Source organism: Podarcis melisellensis, assembly GCF_964234715.1.
Source record: "Podarcis melisellensis genome assembly, chromosome: 2".
Classification (NCBI taxonomy): domain Eukaryota; kingdom Metazoa; phylum Chordata; class Lepidosauria; order Squamata; family Lacertidae; genus Podarcis; species Podarcis melisellensis.
Window position 1 is genome coordinate 33,689,405 of NC_138529.1, and position 24,854 is coordinate 33,714,258.

Genomic DNA, 24,854 nt, shown 5'->3' on the forward strand with positions numbered 1-24,854 from the left:
ACAATGGCAGAAATGAGTGAAACAGCTGCCAATGTAAATCCTTTCAGTTTTGTGCTGGAATTGGTATGCTGGTTTACCACTGCTTCTAATTGCAGGCAAAACTCCCAACCAAAAAGTGTATTTCTGTGTTTTTATATCCGAAAAGGAAACAAAAGCGCTCTTAAAAGTAAAGGTTGCTGCTGATCACCTTCTGAGTTTCTCTCTCTCTCTCTCTCTGCTAAGGCACTATTACAAGAAGTCCATTGTTCTCTCTTCTTCCCTTCCCCCACCCCCATTCAAGGTACACCTGCTCCTCTGGTCTCTTGGTGCATGTGATGTAAAATAGAGCCAGGCATGCAGTTTCTGTCTCTCTCTCCCTTTAAAATCTGAAATGAATGCATGTAAGTGCAAGCTAAAATGTGCAAATAAATCTTTGTAATCAGCCTCATTCATTATAATCTGTAATCACACCTGCAACTCTATAAAGAGCTAGAAAGCTGTGGTCAATGTTCATGGAACTAAGAAATAAGTAGTATTAGATGGAATGTAGTACATTAACACAAATATTATTTGTGTAGCTGAAGCCATTACAGAAGATAGGTGGAATGTAAAAAATTGTGAGTCTAGTTCTGGTTATTCAAGGACGCTAAATCAGCTACTGCCGCACTCTCCTTTGCACTGTAAAAAAGCGGGGGGGGGGGTGTTAGATAGTGCCTCAAATGGGGTGTGAATGATGCAGAACTGGGAGGAGAGGGGAAATTGGAGGACAGGGGACACCTTGTGAAAGCAGAAGAGCCTTCCATTTATGTGACATGCTCTTTGGATCCGAGCCATTTTTCCTATTTTATGCCCTTCCCCAAAGCTGGAGGCAACGGGACAGTTAAGCACTGTCTCTATGAATCCATGTTCCTTAAAGGACATGGATAGAAATAGTTTTTTTAATTAAAAAAACCTGGATTTTAAATGGTTGTTTTAAACTATGTTTACTATTACCACCACCACCACATAGAAAGCACCTAGTATTTTCTAAGCACTGTAGAGAGATTAAAAGATAAGGCGTTCCCTGCCCGCAGGCTCTGGATATGACACAAAAGGAAACAAGGAGCTGGGAGGGAAGAGGAAAGCTAGCGAACTGAGGCGCCAGTTATTGAAGCTACATAGTTGCAGCAGCATCTGATGTGGTCAGGTGGGCCTTCCTGCCTATTACAGAGATGTAATACCTGTAGCCCTCTGTCACCCAGCTGATGACAGAAGATAATCGACCCTCTGCTGCCTGCAACTGGCATTTGGAGCCAAGTGTTCTTTTCTGGTGGTTGGGTAGGGGCAAACCAAGTTTTCTGTAGCTTCTGCTGCTACAGCCAAATTATGAGCCAATCTTGTTGTGTTTTCTTTCTAAAAATCTGATTTAAAGTGTCATTGATATTGAACCTTTTAAACTGAAGCCATTAGATTGTGTTTTCCTGTTAAAAACAAAAATGGTGGGGGAAACAATGTATTTTCCCGTCTATAAGACGCTCCCAATTTTGGGGGACTCAGATTTAAGAAAATGGGGGGGGGGGAGAGATGTATCAGTGTATAAGACACCCCCTAATTTTTGACATTTTTTTAAATGGGAAAGAAAACTAGCCTTATAGACAGAAAAATACGGTAATCAGATGCAGTCAAGTATTGCAAATATGGCCTATTCTCATTTTAAGTTTTTCTGCTGGGCCCATGTCTTGACGTATCATTATTAATATTATTTATTTCTATCCTGCTTTTTATTCAAATAAATACCAAAGCGGCTCACAAAAAAAGATGCAAATAAAATAATGGAACATCAAAAATACAGCATAAATTGTATAGAATACTTTACAAATCATCAGTAAAACAATCACAAATCGCAAACAAAACAACTACCATCTACGTAACACTATTAACAAAACAACTAAGAAATAAGCTAAACATCACCATTACACCAAAAATGATATTACAGGATTCACAAAGGTACTACAGCATTCATATCTATGAAACAATATTAACAACATTAACAAAATAGCAACAAAATAAACAAAGCCCTGTTGAATTTGTACACATCCTTGCCTCACCACCATGACTCATAAACTTTCATTCTATTCAATGCATCAAAATACACTGGCACATAATGTTCCTGGCAGCAATTCCCTTCTGAAGGATTCTTGCGATGGAGGTAGTCAGCACAAAGATACTCTCCCCTCACATCCTTTCTGCCACTATGACACTTCCATTTTCATAACAGAAAAACGGAATACCAGAATAAGACGAGGCTGCAATTTGGAGGTTAGGTGATACTCTGCCATGTGTTCAACTATGATTAAAAATATCATTAGTTAACATATCTACATGATCAGTGTGGGAATGATAAAATACTTGAAATATCACATTAGACCCTTGAAACCCTTTTCCAGTTTTCTTAGGGAAAACGCCTTAAAATTATTACATTACCATCACAGGCACTAGTTTCTCTAGAGCCTTGGAGATAACAATCGTGTATTTCACTAAGATCGTTTTGCTGACTCTACCTTTTTATGCCTTAAAATTACCTAAACTCTGCAGTTTGTAAATTCCTCAGATTATTAATATTTATGACTCTACCAACCCTGTACTGTATTGGCATTTACTTCCATAGCATAACACTTCTGGGAAGTTCTGGGCTCTTGTGCTGCAATCCTTAAAAGTCCTGTTGAAGTCTGGCTTTCCATTGAGTAGACATGTACTGTATAGGATTGCTCTGTAAGTCTTTAAATCTTTGCTAAATGCATAAATACAAATAATCCCTTACAGTCACAACCGCCCGTTTTTCAGTAAGCATAAATAATTCTGTAGTGTGATAGATATGTGATTAAAGACACAGACTTTCATTTGTTACTCTAATAAAATCTTTAATAAATATGTGAACTACAAAATAAGCAACTTTGAAAGATTAAGAAGTTAGGAGAGCACTTCAGTATCCCAGGACTATCTGAAGACTTTTCAGATCCGCACTGTATTATTCTCTTCCTCCAACAATAAAATCCTTGAAAGACAGACTACAGTGTGAAATTCCTGAAGTATAATTGTTATCAGTTAGTTTGAGCCCTGAATGAATTCAATCAGGATAAGGATTTTCACTCCCACTTAGTCAAATTAATGTAACAAAGCTAGGAAGATCTATTGTCACAAATAGCTGCAGTTCTGTATGGTTGCTGTGCTTGTTATGTTCAGAGATGAGCTTTGCACTGAGACACTGCAAACTCTACTCATGATCTTTTGACCTCACTATTTATGTTTTTCTGCCTCTGTAAGCCAACAGAGGATAACACTTCATGCAACTAACAAAGTGCATGTCCAAAACCTTAAGGCGCCGTGAATCTCTAAAGGGTCACAAGACTCTTGCAGCTCTGCTTGCTGCAGCAAACTAGAATGACTAGTAGCCCTTATGCTTTGGAATTATCTCACTTCTGAGTCACTGCCTTCCTCTTTCCAGCTGAACTTCAACATTTCCCCCCCTTTTAAAGGGAAGCCGGGTTTTACAGGCCATACATAAGTACTTGGGGAACGGATTGGCAGTTGTGCTTGTTTGCTTCTTGTCTATAAACCAGTATGTGCATATATGAACAGAGTCAAAATATTACACATGTTTTTTTCTGTACTGCTAAAGCTGTCTTTTAATTGTCATGGATGACAATATTCTTGCACCTTTAAAATTTGTTCAGGGCTTTCTTGTGTGTGAATCTAAAGCAAGGCCGCGCAGATCAGGAAACCAGAACAGGGGCCTGAAGCACATTGCTGCCCTTGAACTGTGACAAAAGTGCAACGAAGACATGTTAGAGCGGGGACGATGAGGCATTCCTCCAGTCCACAAGCCCTTCTTAAGGTAGCACCCTTGGCTACAGTACTAGGAACGGCCTATTGAATAAGGCAATGAGATGAAAATGGACTCTTCCCAACTGGCATAGTTGTGCTCTGGCTTGGCTTAGGCTGCTCAGATGGTATATGGGAAACTGAAATGGGACCAGTGTCCCTCTTAGGCTCTGGAGATGGAGAACTTGCTGTCCCTCCAGATAATGTTGTTGAACTCCAGCTCCCATCAGCCCCTGCAGTCATGGTCAGTTGTCAAGGATGATGGGAGTTGAAGTCTAGGTCCCCCACCTCTGCCTTTGATACTCAAGGCCTCTGCCTTTGCTAGCAGCTCCCATCAGCATGGAATGATGGATGTGCAGGTTCCCCATCCCAGCACACAGGCATGATCTGTTGAACCTCTGCCTTGTAGTTTCCTGCAGTGATCCCGACTGGAAACTACTGGGTCAGTTTCTCTTCATGTCCACAGTGCTTGCTCAGCTACTCTTGTCCTGTACTAGGCTGACGTTTTTGCTGAGGAAATGTTGACTTTATTCCGGCCCTCAAATAGCTGCTGTCCCTCAGGCGTGGTCTTACTGTTTGGCTGCCTTGTGGCCTTTGGGCTCCTTTTGAAACAAAGGGAAGAAACACTTCCATGTGTTTTATTGGTGGCTTCTCAGAAATGCCATGCGGGGTGAGGTCATAGTTCTGTGGTGAAGCATGTCTTTGGAGGCCACAGTCTGGGATTCGATTCTTTGCTGTCTCTGGTTAGAGAGCTTCTGGCAGCAGGGAAGACAGGTCTTTTGAAGCACCAAGCTGCAAAGAAGAATGTAGCAATGTTCAGAAGGCCAGCTGCTTCTGTTTACGTTACAAGGACCTCTTCCCCAAAAGGAGACCCTCACAGTGCTTCTGAAATAAAACATAATGTTTGTTCCTACGCAGCTGGATCTTTGTGTACTGGTTTTGTTGTCCTGAGACACTGCAATTACGGGGTGCTGTTGTCAAGGAAGGCTTAACTAGGCTATGTGGGTTATTGATCTGACTCTGTGTAAGATGGCAACAGCAGACCTTCCAGCGAATAGGTGTCAGCTTTTGTGGCTAGCTGTGTTTACAGAGCAGAGGAAGTGCCATGTAAGGTGGCTGCGGCTTTGTTTTCTCAAATAATGCAGACTCTCTTCTGCCTGAGAAGATGGATTCACATAAACAAAGTGAAAATGAGAGTTCAGGAAATAGCTCTAAGTTACTTGGAAACCAATCTCTCTCCCGCTCGTGCTGAAGCCATGGTGGTTGGATTGCACAGTAAACCTTTGAAAGTCTGTTCTGTTCAGTACCTTTTAAAAACTGGTTTAAAATGGGTTCCTTAAATCTTGTTCTAGGAGTAAAAATTGTTGACGTAAATCCCCTCTGCCAAACTTAATCCAAAATGGTACCTTATCTTGACTATATTGTCTGACTTCAGGATTGAGGTATATTAATGATGGAAGGAAAATAGTGATTGCTCTGGTGCAAGTATTATTTGGCGTCAGCTGCTTTTTTGTCTGCAGTAATTGTCTTTTGTGCTTGCATTCCCAACAGACTGTTGAACATGGCTTCCCGCACCAGCCCAGCGCACTGGGCTATAGCTCTTTCCTTCATCTCATGGCTATCGGGACCCGATCAGGAGCCATCAAACTGTATCCTTTTCATTCATTTCTGAGCTGCATAATGGCTTTTCAGCAGCAGCAGTAGGTATGTCAAAATGTGTAGAGATAGTATTTATGTGGTGCTTCCTTCAAAGGGCTTTGCATTTGTAGAATCAGTAATCCTAACAATCGCATTATCCCCATATTGCTTTCTTTTCTCAGATTACCTAGTAGGTTGTCGTTAATGTAAGTTTTGAACCTAGATAATCAGTTCAATTGCATCTCTGATAATGAGGGCCTCTGGTGATCAGCTCTTGTGAAATGTACTAAAATCGGTGTGGAAGCTACTCTTGAGCTAATCTGGTCTAGTGGAAAGTGGTGCCTGTAGATAAATAGCTTTATCACCCACATTCCAAGTCTGTTTTAAATATCCTGACGCAGAGGAAGAGTTCATTTTTAGCACAGTGCAATATTTGTGGTTTGAATTTTGAGTCATAAATAAATCTTTGGCTTTCCTGTCTTGGTAGTCCTAAAATACTGGGCTAAGCAACAAAGTGCTTTGAAGGTGCTTTCCTTTTATCCAGCCTCAGTGCAGAATATACATGAACACAAATCTGTTTCTAGTGGCACTGAGCCAGCTAGGGTAGGGGAAGTGAACTGTTCCTCTTTCACTGAGGGACAATCTGAGTCCTTTCCAATGACACTGCCATTTTCCAGCAACACATCTCTCTGGAAGACTCTTGCAAGCAAGCATTGGGCCATCTGTCTCCTGATGATGGATTTAAATGGAATTGCAGCACCCGGAAGACAAGAATAGATGGGCTCCTGTCACTCCATCTTGCCCAACTTCCAAAAGTGCCACATAAGCAGACTCTCCCAACCTTTGAATTTAAAATCAAGTAGATGTCTGTCTGCATTACAGTAATCTGCTAACGAATTTCAAAATGGGTTCCTGGACAACTCTTGTCTCCTTATCTGTTACTAGCAAATGTTTCAGCAAGCCTTTGCTGCATGGTACACTTGCCTCTTAGTCTATGCCAGGCTTCCTCAACCTCGGCCCTCCAGATGTTTTGAGACTACAATTCCCATCATCCCTGACCACTGGTCCTGCTAGCTAGGGATCATGGGAGTTGTAGGCCAAAAACATCTGGAGGGCCGAGGTTGAGGGAGCCTGGTCTTATGCCAACAGTAAATGGTATGCTTGTTTCGCTTATTATTTATTTATTAAATTTCTATTCTGCCCTTCATCCAAGGATCATAAGGTGGTTTGCAATATAAAAAACGTAATGTAATAACAAATGAAACAATAGCCCTCATGGTTTAAAAGGCCATAGATCATTTAATTAGCCAAAGGCCTAGGAGAAGAGGAATGGTTTTTTTGGTCTTGCTCCTAAAGCAAAGGCAGCAGATGAGCCTCCCTGGGGAGAGCATTCCACAAATGGGCAGCCACCCCAGAATAGGCCTGTTCTCATGCTGCCACACTCCAGACCTCTTGTGGAGGGGACACATGAAGAAGGGCCTCAGATGATGATTGCAAGGTCCAGGTCAGTTCATATCTGGTGAGGCAGTCCTGAGCCATTTAAGGCACCTTGAATTGGGCCTGGAAAATAGTTGGCAGCCAGTGCAGTTGGACCAGTGCAGTTACTGTAATATGCTCAAAGCATCTTGACCCACTGAGCATCCTGACCACCGAATTTTGCACCAGCTGAATTCTCCAAACTCTATGCGGCGGCAGTCCCAGATATAATGCATTGCAATAATCTAACCTAGACATTACTAGAGCATAGGCAACAGAAGGTAGGTGTCTGCTTCTTCTAAGTAGTGATAATGGAAATTACTAGGGGTGGCGAGCCTAATACTAGTGCTTTATGGGGAGACATCACAATTATTCTAGGATAGAGCTAATTTGCCACAAAGTGAAGGCAGCAAAAATCAATGTACACATAAATACTATTGACCTCAATCAGTCATTCAGCTACGGCGCTCCAGGGGTTGAGTTCATGGGCTTGCACGAAGAGACCAACACTGTCATGCAAATACATTTCATTCCTGGCCAGGTGAGTAGAATTCCACCTAAATTCTGTGCTTCATACATCAGATATGTTTTCAACTTTCTAGGGTCTGCTCTAGGGTTTCAAGGACTGAGATGGACTTCACCCACTAGCCCTCTGTAATGTGAAAACATGATAGATGCCATGATGTTTTTGGCAAAGGGATCCAAAACTACTGAACGTTTTAATTATTGTTCCCACTTTTGAGCACCTTGGCAAACTCTTGAGTGTGTAGATGTAATTGCAAAAGGAGGAGAGATGCCCACCTCCCCCAACAGCCTGCAGTTCCTTACCCAATTCCTCAATATCCAAGGACAAAAGCTGGTTATGCCTCCTGTTTCAGCACTGATAAGAACCTGACATAAGAAGAGCCTGCTGAATTAGACCAGTGGCATCGCGAGCTGTGTGCAGGTGGCGTGTCGCTTGTTGGATCAACGTCTTAGCAGTGCTTATGACTTTGCCACCCGTGACCCTTATTTGGGCGCCGTATTGAATTACTAAAGGAAGCCTTTAAATAAACTTGCCATAGTGAAAGTTCTAATCCTGAGTCTGATGAGGGGAGCCTGGAGAAACGAACTTTGAGAAGTCGTTTGTCATTTTAGTCACCCTTCAGGCTGCCATCTCCGTTCTGCAGCAGTCCTAGAATACAAGGGAAAAGAAAAACGATGCTTGATCATTGTTGGAGCCAGAAAACTGCTGTGCACAATTCAACAAGCGTCCTTTGATAAATGCAAATATTGTGGCATAAGCTTTTGTTGGCCAGAGTGTAGGTTCTTGCAGCAATAAATGTATTCTTTAAAGTACTATAGGACTCGGTTGTTTTCCCTACAATATACTTTATTAGACTCTGCCTCTACTATGTGGCACTGCTTGTAGATTGAAGATCGTTTTTGTGTTCATTTTAAAAACTGGATATACTTGAAGGAGCAAACATCTTGAGGGAGGAGAGCACATCAACTAGCCCTGCACTTAGCAGTCTCAAACCTGATTTTGGTTCTAGACCACTGGGAGTAGTCTGAATATATTTCAAGAATGCTGCTGTGTCACTCTTGCTCATAAACATAAGCCCCAAATCCAGCTGCGGCCAGACAGCTTTTAATTATGCTGGAGAGGATTTGGAATTTGGTTACCGCTTTGGCATTTGTCCTGCATGCACTGTTGTATAGAGAGATGGCTCTCCATGTAGGACAAGTGGATGTGAATATAAAGAGACCCCCCCTTCTACTTTATTAAGAAACCTGCTGCAGGAGTAATTTCATAAAAGTTGTAACTCAGCAGGTTGATTCTCCCTGAAACTGATGTTTCAGAAGCACACTTTCATGAGTACAAACTCCCAATTATCCTGCAATGTTAGAAGAACCTTCAAATTATTTAAAAGGGTTTTGCTTCTAAGATTGGGAAGGAAGAATTCTGTGTTTGTGAGCATTTTTATTTTAGCATGCTGCCTTACTCATTTGCCAAGCCTGGGCTGATCTTCATGCCTTAGTGGAATCACATAAAGAGAGAACATTTGGAATGAGCAATAACTCAGAATACTCATGGGAACTGTTACCTGCTGTACTAGGTGTAGCTTCAGCAGACAGTGCTTGGTTTTAAATACTTAAATATTGGCCAGGGTTGGGCTTGTAACAAATATTCTGGGCACCACTCCTTTAGGATGAAGTCAGGTGAAAAGAATGCAAGGTGAGAAAGAGAGTCACAGAATAGGAGCCACTCGCTCCTAAACAGGGTGGGGATGTGTTTTTCACTCAGAGCTACAAGGAGTTCAAATTATTAGCCCAGCAAAGCTGACAATTGAACAGGTACTTCTCTGGAAGTGCAGAATTTTAACATGACAAAAGAGCACAGAAATGACCAGGTCTCTACATAGAGCACTTGACTCTGTGCTAAGTGAACAAAACAGAAAGAAAGGGCAGGACCAACTGAAAGATTTTGGTGCTCTTCAAGCACAGCATCCTCAGTACTCCCTCTCCCTGACCTAAGAGAAGCAAGACATGCAAACACAGAATTCCCAAATTGCTTCTTTACTCTGTGCAAAGGAGTGATGATGGTCTTGGGGCCCTGGCAGGTACCCAGCCTTGCCACTGCCTGGAGTTTGTTCTGGGGAACAGGAGGTTGATTTAAATAGCAGTCAAGGTGTGTGTGAGTCATGGAAAGTAGTGGCTGATTGTATTGTGGCTCAGGAAAGCCTTTACTAAAGTGGAGTTGGAGAGCTGCTAAAGGAGTGACTTAAATATAAGAGATGGAGGTGGTATTTCCAAGAATAGAGAATCAGCACAGATGAAGGCATAAAGATCCTGATTGGAGAAGGTGGAACAGGCCAATTGCTGATGACATACTGCATTACAAAGAGACTCATTCTCAACTAGAATAAGCAATTAGGTATATTCAGGTACATTTGATTTGTATGATTCTGATATTTACTGGAGCTGAAATTAGCCACCTCCCCTGTCCTTCTCGTCAGTTTTCCTCTGCAAATTCTCACATCAAATATGTGCTGGATGTTGAGAGGGAATTCACAATATCAGCATCTGAAACTGATTTTGCAGTAGCATCCAACATTCAGTTAAAAACATCCTCTTGAATGGACAAAAGCAGATACCAGTTGCAATATGATGTCACACAGGGTTCTGAAGTAATATTTTAAATACCGTATTTTTCGCTCCATAAGACACATTTTTTCCTTCCTAAAAAGCAAGGGGAAATGTCCTATGCATCTTATGGAGCGAATGCATGGTCCCTGGAGCCGAATTGCCCAGGGGCGAAAAGCAGATCATGCAATGGCGCACAAATGTGGTTTACAAAGCACGGATCCACATGGATTCTCAGGATTTTTGCACTGGGCTACCCCAAACTCACTGTCAAATCATATGTCTGTGGCCACAGCATGAACCACAAAAATCATACAACCACTGTTTCGTTCCGAATATTTTTTTTCTTGTTTTCCTCCTCTAAAAACTAGTTGCGTCTTATGCTCAGGTGTGTCTTATGGAGCGAAAAATACGATAATTTTATTTAAACAATATTTAAGCATACAACAATCTAAGCATATAACTTACCAGCATAAGATAATTTACAAAGTTACATAAAAACCTGAAACCTGTATGTCAAATGGCTGGATCTGATTTTGACATTAGAATCCAAACTGCGAAAATATTGAAGATTGTTTTGACGTTTTGATTTAGCTTTGCTTGCAAGGTGCTGTCTTACCATAGAGTTTCCCTCCATAAGGACCTTACCCTATATAGGAGTTTAATATCTCCTGGTCCTGTGCTGAATTGGGCTACCTGTTTCTATTTATTTTTTTTCCGCAGGAGAGCCATGTTAGTCTCTTGAAGCAAAAAACCACCGGAGCTCTGTAGCATCCGTTTTGTGGTGTCATGCTCACTTTGTCAGATGTGTTTATTTCTACCAAATAGCTTACCTTCACATTAATAGGATGGCAGTAGTACAAACTCTTCTGACGGCTAAAACTTCATTCTTGATTGGTCATGTACTGTGGCTTAATAAACACAACTGCTGAATAATGTGCCTCTTGAAACGTTGCTGCACTCTGTACTACTCAGATGCTTGCTCATTCCTTCTTTTGTGTGTCTAATTTTCAGTGCCGCTTGTTGACATTGCTAGATGATAACAGCCTGCATTTATGGACCCTGAAACAGACCCACAGCAATATGTCTGAGCTGCAGGAAGAAAGACATTTCACACTCCGAGGGCCTCCTGGGTAACTGGGATACTTCTTTCTCCATCAGAAGTGGGCCAGGAGATGCGTTCTGATAGACACAGCTTTTTGTTTTGTTTTTATTGTTTAAGCAAATGCCTGCTTTACTAGTTCTGTGCGCTCTGGAAAGCCTGTTTCTCATTTCTAAATTGGGAAGAAAGGTTGTGTGCATGTGTGTTTCATGACTTCCTACAAACTAAGGGTTTATTCAGAAGTAATATTCGCCAACCTTCATGTTGTGCAGGGATTAGGAGTGTAGACTTGTACTTTCCTCTGACTTAATGGAGCTGAGTTCTTCCATACATCTTTGAGCAAGCCACAGTTTGAATTATTTTTTTTGGGGGGGGGAGGATTGCTGCAGATTTTGTTGCGCCAAGTGATTCACTAGCTTAAAGTTTGAGTGTGCACTTATAAAATGTTTAGTACATAACTTGTTCATTTGTTTTGTCTTTAAACCCTGCTTAAAATATTATATTGATTGCTAAAATCAGTGGTGTCCAAACTTTTTTCAAAGAGAGCCAGATTTGATGAAGTGAAGGGCCATGAGGGCCGACCAAAGTTGTTGAGCTTCTTTTAGGATTTTACCCCAGCAAATAAACTGCCACAGGGGCCGGATTGAACCCCCGAAATGGGCTTTGGACACACCTGGCTTAAATCGTTTGTTCCTGTAGAGTTGTAGGACAGCTTACTAGCAAATTTCTGTTCCCACATTAATGTTATGCATTAGCCCTTTTTGTATCATATGTCCTCTCCCCCGGCAACTGAGAATTGTGGGATGAGAATTTATACTTAAATATCTGGTAATGAATAACGATTTCCGAACCCTTTACACACAGCTGTTGGATCAAGTATCTGCTTTGCATTACAGTTTATACAAGCTGCCTGGGCAACTAATTTCACCCAGCTGTAATTTACCGGTATCTCTTTTCCCCTCCACTTACAGTTCCCCTCCAAGTGCTACCCAGGTAACAGCAATCCTCGCACACTCCTCGCAGGAACTTCTTTATCTTGGCACCGAGAGTGGTAATGTCTTTGTGGTGGAGATCCCATCCTTCAGAGTGCTAGAAGACCGGACCATCAGTCCAGATGTTGTGCTACAACGGTAAAATGAGACGCTGGAGTTGCGCTCTCTAGGGATGATTTCGGGGTGTTGTGTTACGCATGAGGGTAAAAAGCCTGCAAGACCTTTGAACACTGGTTATCTTAACATATTAACCTGAAGTAGTAGTATTGGTGCCACCTCCATGGTTGCTCTGGAAATGTATTCAAGTCCCTGCCTACATGGTCTAACTTGAACTCTTTCTTGCTCCTGGGACTTGTCTGTCATTTTGGTTACACAGCAGCTTCTTAATTCCAGTGTTCTATGCTGGTTTGTTGGTGTGGATGAGCAGGTCTTTTTGTCCTGGCAGACTGAGCTTCACAGGTAACCAGGAGCTGTACTCAGCCCTGCCCCCCAGTGGTTTGGGGGCATTTTTTTAAACTTCCCAGTGTGGGTATGGCGGCGGGAGTGAGTGTAAAAGTCCAAGTAAGGTTCAGAAGCTTGTTTTTAGTATTTTCAGGATTCAGCTTTCACCCTTTAGTAATTTAAATACAGTGGTACCTTGTTTTTCGAATGTTGACAAACGTTTCAGAACTCGAACACTGTAAACCCAGAAGTAAATGCTTCGGTTTTCGAACATGGCCTCGGAAGTTGAACATGTCACGCGGCTTCCGTATTGAGTTTTCTGTACTGAGGCTTACATATTGAGTTTTTGGTTTTCAAACATTTCAGAACTCGCACTGGCTTCCGGAACAGATTACTTTTGAAAGCCGAGGTACCACTGTACATTAGTTGTGACTACCTTTTAAATACTTCATAATAACTGTGGTACCCTTCCCCAACCTAGTGCTGTCCAGATGTTGCGGGCTGCAACTCCCATAATCTCTGACCATTGGCAATACTGGCTAAGGCTGTTGGGAGTCTTGAGTCTGACACTGTCAGGAAAGTAGCTGGTTGAGCTACAGCAATGTTGTCGGTATAAGTCAAATTGACACTTCTGTCGCTTAAGGAAAAAACCAGAGTGAATAGAATTATTTAATTGTAACAACAGTGACGCAGGACATGGGAAACAATTCCATCAACTGGAGATTTCGGTGCTTCTATGGGAGAATCACAAGGAGCGAGGAGTTGGTGGGAAATGGCATCAAGATCTTTTATGGGAAGCAGTTAATAAATGAAAAAACAAAAACAAATTATCAGAATGCCACCGGGCTGCAGTGGCAGATATAGAGGTTAGGGCAGCATAGTTCGGATGGAGGCTATGAAGCTTCAAGCAGGTGGTTTTAGCCAGGCTATTTTCCAGGTTGCCCAAATTGATCCCTGACATGATAGTGCAAAGGAGGAGAATTTCCAACTGTTTCCTTTCTGTCCTTCCATATATTGGTGGCTTCATTGGTATTCATAATAGTTCATAACCTTTCCCCCTGCATTTCTTCGCAGTGTGCCAGAGGAGTACCTCAACAGAAGGTCCCTTGAATTGGTGGAAGCCTTACGGGAACACCCCCAGAACCCCAATCAGATCTTGATTGGTTACAGCAAGGGCCTCATTGTCCTCTGGGACTTGATAAATAACAAAGCAACACACCATTTCCTTGGCAATCAGGTAATAATACCTTCTGGGGCTGTGAGTTGCAGCCAGGAAAGCTTTTCATTCCTGGAATATACAGCAAGGTACAGGAAGAATTCCGTATAGGAAAACAGAACAGGAAAGCCTACTTGAGCAATTAATTATGTATTCTATGTAGCAGGTTGTAATGGAGTCCTGGAACCATTTTTTTAAATGCTGATGTGGAAGAGACAAACCCAGGAGGTGGATGCTTAACCTTGCAGTTCATTTACACAAAGTCACTCTGAGCTGGCACACATGAAGTTAGTCCCTGGGCTATAGATCTTCAGTCCTCAGAATAAGATTGCATCCATAACTGTGTATAAACTGCACATACCGCCCCTCTCCAAATCCTCTTCTATGTTTGGAATAAGCTTTAAGTCAGGCTTGCCAGAGGCCACCTTTTAGTTTCTGACCCTTCAGCGGGGTACTGTAAGCACAGGTTTCTCATTTGTTCCCTCGCAACCATGAGGGCTAAGAAACTTATTTCCATTCTCCGAGACTTGCATGCAATCCCATCCTCGTGATGGTCAGGTGACCGAATTCTGTGACTAGCAGAACACACACAGTTCTTGGTGGGGTGTTTCTTCTGAATTGGACCGCAGTGGTGATGAGACCTTTGAACTTTTGTTTGCTGATTCTCCCTAGCAACTGGAAAACCTCTTCTGGCAGAGGAACGGCCGCCAGATCATCAGCTGCCATTATGACGGGAGTTATGCCCAGTGGCCTGTCTCAAGTGATGATAGGCAGCCAGAACCCCTGGAAAGCAAAGTGCCTTACGGTCAGTATGGGCGGGGGCTGGCAGTGCATGCCTTCGGAACCGTACATGATTTGACATGTGTTCAGAGCAGTAAGTCTTTACAACATGGGGCCCACCAAGCTGAATGCCGCCCTCTTGAGGCTCAAACGTCTGAATTGTGCCTGCCTGAGGCGGCAAAAACAAGAGAATTGTTATATTGTGGCCTGCCACAATATTGGAGCAGTACCCTTGGCAAGTGATGGCATCTGAGGATCAAAGTCTTGCTAAAGTGATGGTGGAGCTGCGGGAGCCAGTGGGAACAGTTGGCTTTCTACCGTTAGGAGTGCCTTTAGTGAGTGACTGGTCTGTTTTTAGTACAAGTAGTTTCTCTAGCGTTTGGTTCAGAAGCAACCTTCATTACATGGGTATTCATGGTGCTTCTGATTGCACTGTCTGTGTGGATAGCAAGACGAGGTTGTCAGGGCAAAGTTATGTAATGAGCGCTTTCTCCTTCATATGGGAAAATTAGGGGCGTGCTGCCATGCCGTGTCAGGTTAAATGATAAAACTAAAACATTCTCCAGCTACTTTCAGTCGTGTGGATTTTTGACTAAAATAATTGTCTTGGATTTGAAATGGTTTTATATGTGCAGTTGTTTTCATATTTGTTTATTACATTGTGAAATTGCTTTGTGGTGCTTAAAGAAATAATAAATTGACAACAATATAATAAAATAAGCATTTATTTAAAACATGGCATCTTCTTTAAAAATCTGCCCTTCTAGGTCCTTTTCCTTGCAAGGCCATCTCCAAGATTTACTGGCAAACAACAAAGAACGGGTAGGTACTTTGGCAAATATTACAATGCTGCCCATTCTCCTAAGATTCTAGAGTGACCTTTTAGTAACAAGAGCTGAGCTGCTGCTTGCTAGAAATTCTGCAGCTGACTGAGGTGTCAGCAAAAGTCCTCTCTTTATAATCTGAACACTGAAAGCTGATCCACATAATGGAAGGGCAGTTAGAAATTGCCTGCTCTTTTCAATCCACTCAGAAATAATACTGTCATAGTTTTTTTTTATATAAAAAATTTAGGATTTATGTCGTACATTTTACCGTGAATTCCTTCCTAGGTGGCTTACAAACAAATAATCCTAAAACAATAACAATCTATATCTATAGCAATATAATTAAAAAGGAGATAAAAGCAGCAAATAAAAACAGCTAAAAAGCAAACACAGTAATAGTAAATGAGAGAACAGGTGGACTTCTTGAGGCATCTAAAAAATGATGTATTTGGTTCTAAGTGATTCTGCTAAAGGAGATTGTTCCACAGTTTGGGTGCCACCATGGAGAAGGCCCTCACCATGGTTCTGACTTTTTGAAAGAGGGAAGGGGGCACACAGAGAAAGGTGCTTGACAATGTTAATTGATGGGTAGTGAAAGCTGGCCTTGAGATCCTGTGCCCAGGCCACTTAGGACTTTAAAGCAGCAAATTTGTGCTTCTCTGATTGCTAGAGACTTAAGAGAAATTCTAAAGATTCAGGGAGATGCATTTTGCCACAAGAGAGAATTATTCTGTCTCTGCAGTGGTTTGGTTTGCTTGTAGTATGAAATGCTTTTAAGTTGGAGGAAGGTACCTAAATTGTATATCTGTTACATTTTCTTTTTCTCTAAGGCTTCCTTACATTATATTTCAAGGAGGGATGCCACGGGCCAGCTATGGTGACAGGCATAGCATTTCTGTCATTTATGGCAATCAGCAAACTGCCTTTGACTTTACATCACGAGTGATAGACTTCTTTGTTATTGCCAACGCAGATCCACTTGCAGGTATGTGGCGGATTTTGATTTCTCGGGGAGCTTTAGTTGGAACTACATTTTACTTTGAGGGTTCAGATTCTGGGTGTTGCTTGGAGTTGAACTACCCAATGTGTTGTTACTAGCGCCCAGATTTGGGTGATCATTGTGGAATACTAGTTGTGTGTTGGATTTTTTTTGTTTTACAGTATTTTATTTTTTGGTAAACTAGTAAACGGATGATGTTTTGTATTTATAGGCTCCATCTTTTGGGAGCTTTCAGCTGTGAAAATGACCATTGGAAATCTTTCATGGGGGTAGGATGCTGTTTCATAGTGCTAGATCAAGTACTGTATTTTTCGCTCTATTGGACGCACCAGACCATAGGAGGTGGAAAACAGGGGGGGGATTCTTGTTCTCCCCCTCTAAGTCAAGGTGCGTTCTGTGCATTCAAGGTGCGTTCACCCGAAGCCTCCAGAGCCCAGCGGGAGTTCCGGAGGCTTTGGGTTCCTTTCGGCCTGCTCTTTGGGGCTGGCGGGGGGTGGGGAGCGCTGCTTTCCCCACCGCCAGCCTCCAAACCAGGTCAGGTTTGGAGGCTGCTATCCGCAAGCCTGGGGAGCTCAGCGCACCCCAGGCTTCAGGATGCAGGCTGCTATCCGCAAGCCTGGGGAGCCCGGCGGGCACTCCCGCCGAGCTCCCAAGGCTTGCGGATAGCTACCTGAAGCCTGGAGAGCAAGAGGGGTCGCTGCATTTGCTCCATAGGACGCACACACATTCCCCCTTCATTTTTGGAGGGGAAAAGTGTGTCGTATAGAGCGAAAAATACGGTAGATATTACTGAACTACAACCCGCATCATCACTGACCATAAGCCATGCTGAATGCAGCTTATTTGTTTAAGAGTTTTTATACCTCTTGGCTAACAACACAGCATACAGTATAATTTAAGCAGGAATATAAAACAGGTGTAAAACCATATATCCATTATAAACACAGCAACACTAAGTCTAAACTCCAACCAGCACCAGCACCATAATATTCCGTATAAGTTGGAAGTCCAGCAACATCTAGAGGACCACAGATTACCCACTATTACACTAGAGATTCTTCATAGATTGCATCTGCAGTGCTGCCCTTAATTACTCTCCGAGACGTGTATCAATTTCTTGAAATTATTTATACACTGTTATGAAAAGTGCTCAGTGTGGTTTACTGTAAAATCCATTAAACAATAGAATCCAGCAGCATTAAAAGTCAGCATAAAGCTTAACTAAACAGATTGGGACAAATGGCTAGCATCCATAGCAAACACTTCAGTAAACAGGTAAGTTTTCCATGTGTGCTGAAACTGCATCACTGTAGGCATATGACTCATTTAGTTTTACAAACACATGGCTATTAGTGAGAAGGAAGTCAGCCCAGTTCTCATTGTCTATGAAAACAAACTTTTAAGGTGAAAGGACAATATTTTACCTTCCCGTCGAATGGTACCTGTTTATCTACTTGCACTGGTGTGCTTTCAAACTGCTAGGTTGGTAGCAGCTGGGACAGAGCAACGGGAGCTAACGCCGTCACAGGGATTCGAACTGCTGACCTTCTGATTGGCAAGCCTAAGATTGCTTCTGGGCAAGGGGAGTGGTGTTAGGTGGAGTTCCTCAACATTTTGGGTCTGAGCGATTGTCTCCCAACTTGTTGTTGCACAGCTGTTCACACAGGCCACGTGTGCAACAGGGCATACAGGAACTGAAGAAGGAAGTGCTACAACTGCTGCAGGCTTAGCCCAGGAAGTCATTCAGTCATCTGAGGTTCCTGTGGTTGGCCAGCTTCCCTGTAACTGACCGCTTAAGCCTAATGGGAATCTGCCTTGGCTCACCTCACATGCTCCTTCCTTCGCTCAACAGAGTGTGAGAGTGGGCCACTCATTGTGCACCAAATCCACTTAGGTTAATGTGTAATGCTTATGTAATGGCTCTGGTGGTGTTGGGAAGCTATTCTTTCACTTACCGAGTGTCCGTGCTGTGGGCAGGATGCTTCCAGAGCTGATCATTTGGGGCAACTTCTTACAATGCGTTATGTAACTGGAGAGGTGGAGGACAGAAATGCTTTGTATCGTGTCAGTTGTGTGTAAATGGCTGCTTTTCCTGTCCTCTTCATAACACAAGAGCAGGGCTTCTATCTTTTCCAGTAAGTGGGGCTGGAAGGGTGGAAAGCAGTCTTTTTTGCAATTGGTTTGCTACTATAGCTGGAGTACAATGTATGCCTGCTGTCTCTGCCTTGGTACTAAATGCACCATCAGAAACAACTCTTTGAGATTGCTTAATGCTACTACTTGGCAACTTCCGACAAACGGATACACGATCAACTATGCTCAGCAAAGATGACTTTGCTAGCAACGTTAACTTTCAAAGCACTTGGTGCTTGGAATTTTTTGCAGATGGGGGTTCCAAATAAGTTGTCTTAATCTTTTATCCCTCCCTAGCAGTTCGAAAGCACGTCAAAGTGCAAGTAGATAAATAGGTACAGCTCTGGTGGGAAGGTAAACGGCGTTTCCGTGCACTGCTGTGGTTTGCAAGAAGCGGCTTAGTCATGCTGGCCACATGACCCGGAAGCTGTACGCCGGCTCCCTCAGCCAATAAAGCGAGATGAGCGCCACAACCCCAGAGTCATCCACAACTGGACGAAATCCAGCCGGATGGGGAAATCCAGCCGGATGGGCGGGGTATCAATAATAAATTATTATTATTATTAAAGGGACATTTAGGAGGAGGCTTTTTGTTTTGTTTCAAGGAACAGCCTTCTGGAAGCACAACACACCCAACAGTATGCATTAACTTGGTGCAGACAAGCGCTTGCCAAATTGCCTCTATCTATTTTAAATTACTGTAATACTTCGATTAGTTTAAAATGCACCGTGACTACTTCTTTTTGTTGCAAAGGCGCTGTGCATCTCCATGTTGGAGGAGCCACCTTTTGCCAAGTTCATTTATAACGGAAAACAATACGACATGTGATTCTGTGACACATTGTGCATTTTGCTTTCCAAAAGCAGAGCAGTGATGAGTTTCTGGAGCCGGCTGCAGAAGCGGCTTTCCATTTGTAATGAAATTCTTCTTGTTCTCAAACGGATCAACCGCTCTCAGAACCAGCAACGCTGCTACATTTTAAGCAGCTTACTTTGCTGGGATTGGCCTAAGTTCCTAGAAATGGTCTAACATACAACTAACTGGGTCACTGCTGAGCATGCACAATGCAGCCTGTCTTTTACCCGTTAAAGGATGGCAGATGAAAAGAGTCACATAGCCCACCTGCTTGCATCGGGTCCTTGATTTCCAGTTCTTGGTCATTTCACGTGACATTTTTTACTCCATAGATAATCTTGGATAAAGCACATAAATGGCCTATTAGGGGTGTCGGCGATTGCACCACAGGAACTTGGATTGGGCAGAAAAATAAAACTTGTGCTTCACAGACGTGCACTTTGTTGTTTTTGAAGAATTTATACCCTGCCGTTCAGTGGGTTTCCAGGCAGCTTTCAAAGTGAACATTTCAATACAGCAAAGATGAAAGCAGACATGAAAACACCGTAATATAAAAGAGCAGCATAAAGGAAGCGGGAGTAAAAACAAAAATTCAAAGCAGCTTAAAAACAAAGCACAGATGATTGCAGGGTGGGGAGCCCATCAGCTAAGTTTGACACAGAGTAAAACCCACTGGAATTAAACATGCCTAAGTTAATGAAATTCAATGGCTCTACTTTGCGTAAAGCTTTTGAAACTACTTTTTTGACTGGGAAAATAAAATATTTTTGCCTACTGCCTAAATGACACCAGATTAAGCTCTAGTTGGGCCTCCCTTCAGAGCCAGATTTAGGGCAGTGCAGTTGGTTCCCTCGCACTGGGCACCAAGCTGAGGGGGGTGCTATAACTATGATGCAGTGCATGCGCAGAATGGAAGGCGAAAGGTAGGGACACCGAATTTTGGTCTCACAATGCACCACTGAAATTTGAAAGACCAAAGTCCACCTTTGCTCCCTTGAAGAGAGTATTCTGCAATTGGAGTGAACCACTGAGCAGAGCAGTCTGTTTCCCGCTTCATGTGGCCGCACATGAAAGCAAATTGTTCTGGTGAAGGGCTTTGAAGGCCGAAATCAACACTTTGACTTGAGCCCTGGAACAAATGGGGGAGATGGTGCAATTGACGAAACCACAGGCGTAATGTGCTTTTGAAAATATTTTATTTGATATGTTCTTAATCCGTTTAAAATGCTTTACATACGTGTCTTCTTTCTTTTTTAAAAAATTGTATTGTTTTGCTGCTTGGTTATTTGCCTCCATTGGGAGAAAGGAAAAGATAGAAATTCAATAAATAAAATGTATATAGTACCATCTTTATATTTTCTTTTTTGCCAGGGGCAGGTCTGACTGGTTTCTTTTCTGGGGGATGTGCGGTCTAAACTAGACCCATGGAAGCAATGGGGGAAGGATGAAAATAGAGACAAGGGTAGAGAAGGGGAGGAATTATGTGATTATTTCAAGATCCATAATGTAACTAATATTGCTCAGCCCCAAGCCTAGATAAACCGTGCTGCTTATTTGCGTCCACTGATGAAACTATTTCACAATAGTTTTCTCCCTGTTGCCTCTCCCCCAGTGAAATGATGGCTATTTATTGATTCCTTTTCCTGCAGAATTTGATGACCCATCTGCCATGGTGGTGCTAGCAGAGGAAGAGCTAGTAGTTATAGACTTGATGTCTCCAGGCTGGCCATCGGTCCAACCCCCGTACCTGGCATCTCTTCACTGTTCAGCCATCACATGTTCCCACCATGTCTCCAACATCCCTCTCAAGTTATGGGAAAGGATCATCAGTGCCGGGAGTAAACAGAACTCCCAGTTCTCTAATATGGTATGGCTTGCATGCATGAACGTTGGAACGGAATGAACGAGTCCCTTTCATATTAATACTGCATTTCACACTGCATCTGAAGTCCCGCTTGAGAGATAGAAGGCACAAGCAAAGGATGAGGCCGTTTCAGCAATGTAATCTTGCATTCCAGCCTGAGTACTCAAAGATAAACACGTGTAGGATGCAATGTTAAAGGTAAAGGGACCCCTGACCATTAGGTCCAGTTGTGGCTGACTCTGGGGTTGCAGCACTCATCTCGCTTTATTGGCCGAGGGAGCCGGCGTACAGCTTCCGGGTCATGTGGCCAGCAGGACTAAGCCGCTTCTGGCGAACCAGAGCAGTGCACGGAAACGCCGTTTACCTTCCTGCCAGAGTGGTACCTATTTATCTACTTGCACTTTGACGTGCTTCCAAACTGCTAGGTGGGCAGGAAAGATGCAATGTACTGCACAAGAAAACATGCTGAATTATATTGTTAGTTTGCCTGCGCAACTTGTCACAGAATTCAGAAATTTAATAACTTTAATTTGGGGGTCTTTGTGGCTCAGGGACTGAGGATCTGTTTTGCATGCAGAAGTTCCTAGGTTCAGTCTTGGGCATCTCTTCTCCGAAACCCTGAGAGCCACTGCCAGACAGTGCAGCTAGAAGAACCAATCTTCTGACCTCTGTTTTAAGGCAGCTTCTTTGCACCCCCACCCTAATCTAGATTTCTGGTTCCCTCTGTTGCAAAGGACTCTGGCTCTGAGCTCACATCTAGATGCAGACAAGCAAATTTTACACGTTTTGTACACTGCTGAGAGATCAGAACACTTGAAGACAATATTCTGCACCCTGACAAAGTTGTAGTTGCTGTGGGTTCGGTTTCAGAAAGCCCCAATAGTTACAGTTTGCAAATATTTACAAGTTTTCTGCAGCAGCAGCTGCTGCTTACAGAAAAAAAATGTAGGTTAATGGATTCCTCCCCATCTTATATTAAACCTTAGCATAAGGAAATTGGCTAGTAAAACCTTAAGAATGTATGCCTTAATCCAAACAAAGCTTAATCTGCATAGATTTGGTGTTCAATGCTTTCCTGCTCCCTCTGTGTCTTCATTGCTTATGTACTTCCAACTTTGCATCCATTCTGTCCCAATTTCTGTTTTCCTAGCAATGGCCAATTAATGGAGGTACCAGCAAGGCTCCAGATCCTCCTCAGAGAGACTTGCTGCTTACTGGGTAGGTATGAAAACAGACGTTTTTCCTCTGGTTACCATTCTGGAGCTTCTGACCTCACGTTTTGTTTCCACCTCTGCTTAGTCAGTCCAATACAGCATGTGAAGATCATCATTTGTGCAACAGCCGTTAAAGTGATTACCATTTTGAACTTGGGTATTTAACACTTCAATGGTAATGAACTCTTCTGAAGGCAGAAAGTTCCCAAACAATTACCTGTTTGTGTGCGTAGATGTGTATAAAAAGTCTCACATCAAGTGAATGGGATGGAACAATCGTTTCGTTTTTGCCCCTCCATATGTCTTTCTCTGTACGCTAAATAGGGCTTCGTTATTGCTTTTCATCTGGAATTTAAAATATATGTATCCTTAATACTCCTGCAAGGACGAAAGAGGTTTCCTGTCAAGATCCCTGATAAGATTCTCCCAATTAATGGTCCAGGCACCCTGCCAGCCATGCTAAAAGGATAACATTAGCATACAGGAGCTAGAATACTCAGTGTCCCTGAGAACTGAATGTACTGGTGTTGTGGAGAGAGGATTGAACATAAGAGCCCGTCACCAGACTTCGTAAAACCCAGTGGGATACAAGCTAATTTCTGGAATGTCGCTTGGTGTATTTCAAGCAGCAGTGATGCAGGGGGAGAATTCACGTTGATTCACCCAAGCATGCTTGGTGCCTCAAGTGCCGCAGCATAATGTTCTGTGTTACTTATTTAACACTTTGTATACTACCCCGCAAGTTAATGTGGTTTTACAGTTTTGGAATAATGGCTGAGGATGTAAGAAGCATGATACAATAGAAAACAGAGGTGTCAGGTTGCCCCCAAATTGATGGAGGAGACAGAGTGCTCTGGAGGAGCCAGCCACTGGAACTTCGACACACAAGTCGTCGGACATTGTGTGCAGGGCCACCTCAAGATCGAGGGGGCCTGTTCCCCTTAAAACAAATACTGAGGAAGCTGAGGTGTCTTTGCCCCCCACCCCAGTTGATGCACCTGATAGGGAAATGGTAGGAGGAGGGGGGGAAAGCCAGGTCAGGTGCCAGCCGTTTAAAACTGTTAAAGAATCACCAGGCCGAAAGGTCACCACAGGAGATTGCTTGAGGAAAGGGGAGGAGCCCAAATGGCAGCTGGTCCCAGCTGAGCTGATGGAGCGGTCCTTGCTGTTGACTGGCCACTGATGGGATTTGGCTGCTGTGAACGCATTTCTTTGTATGCCCATCAGATTATTCCTGTCAAGATTTATTTTAAATCTTGCTCACTGCAATTTATGTTCCTTAAGTTGACTTCAGTAAGCTGGACCTAACAAGAGCCTTTTTAGAGCAATAGCCACAAGGAACTAAAGCTCTTTCAGCCTGACAAAAATATTAATAGCTTAAGTTTGTGTGGAAACATATATGGAGAGCAGTTAACTGCCTTGGGTGGTAGTCTTCAAAAAAGTCAGGAACTTCAGGAAAGTCCAGTAGTTAGTAGTAGTTGTCGTTGTCGTAATAATAATAATAATAACAATAATATTTATTTATTTATTTATTTATACATACATACATACCCCACTCATATGGCTGCGTTTCCCCAGCCACTCTGGGCGGCTCCCAAACAGAATATTAAAAGCACGTTAAAACATCAAAAATTTAAAACTTCTCTAAACAGGGCTGCCTTCGGGTATCTTCTAAAGTCTAGGCTTCCCCGGTGGGCTTGGAAGCAGTGGCAGGCGCAAGCTTCCCCAAAAGACCCTTTGCCCACTATTGCAGACATTTCCTTGCAATGTGCAGACCCAGGGGTGTGGTTCTGGGTATATAGTTTTCCTTTGTACTGGGCCGCAGTGAGGTTCTGCATGTGAGTTGGCTATTCACTCCACCAGAATCCCCTTTGGTGTGCATCAGTTCTCCAGCAGTCAAGTCAGCGTAGAAAGGGGATCACGAAGGAGGAAAGTTTTGTAGCCGCCTGGGCTATCTGTATTTAAACAATTAGCCCAAAAGGATTTCAGTGGCTCATGTGGCAAATGTTCAGTGTGTTCACTTACCTGGAAAGTAAGCCATGCTGCCGGTGTAATCTGCTTGCCCCCTTCATTTCTCTCCCCCCCCCCCCCAAATCAGGCATGAGGATGGCACAGTACGATTCTGGAACGCGTCCGGCGTTTGTCTGAACCTCCTGTATAAGCTGAGCACGGTGAGGGTGTTCCTCACAGATGCTGATCCCAATGACAATCTGAACCAGATGGGGGAGGACGAATGGCCTCCGCTGCGCAAGGTGAGGAGTCCGTGGCCCAGCTTAAACCTTCTGAAGCCAAGGCCTGCTGAACTGAGCAGCAGAGAAGCTGCCCCACAGAAAACCTTGTTTTGTGATG

At 43.1% G+C, this 24,854-nt stretch overlaps 1 protein-coding gene across 3 annotated transcripts in view; it reads left to right on the forward strand.

The window, feature by feature from the left end:
- The window catches only part of LLGL2 (LLGL scribble cell polarity complex component 2), a 63,588-nt gene that overhangs the window by 20,740 nt on the left and 17,994 nt on the right, over window positions 1–24,854 (forward strand). For all 3 annotated transcript variants that reach the window (XM_081899583.1, XM_081899582.1, XM_081899581.1), the window contains 11 exons: window positions 5,392–5,489; window positions 7,414–7,495; window positions 11,095–11,213; window positions 12,154–12,312; window positions 13,690–13,852; window positions 14,504–14,636; window positions 15,379–15,433; window positions 16,269–16,423; window positions 21,077–21,294; window positions 22,442–22,509; window positions 24,604–24,757. In XM_081899583.1, coding sequence (XP_081755709.1) covers window positions 5,392–5,489; window positions 7,414–7,495; window positions 11,095–11,213; window positions 12,154–12,312; window positions 13,690–13,852; window positions 14,504–14,636; window positions 15,379–15,433; window positions 16,269–16,423; window positions 21,077–21,294; window positions 22,442–22,509; window positions 24,604–24,757 — 1,404 coding nt within the window. The remainder of the gene's footprint in view (window positions 1–5,391; window positions 5,490–7,413; window positions 7,496–11,094; window positions 11,214–12,153; window positions 12,313–13,689; window positions 13,853–14,503; window positions 14,637–15,378; window positions 15,434–16,268; window positions 16,424–21,076; window positions 21,295–22,441; window positions 22,510–24,603; window positions 24,758–24,854) is intronic.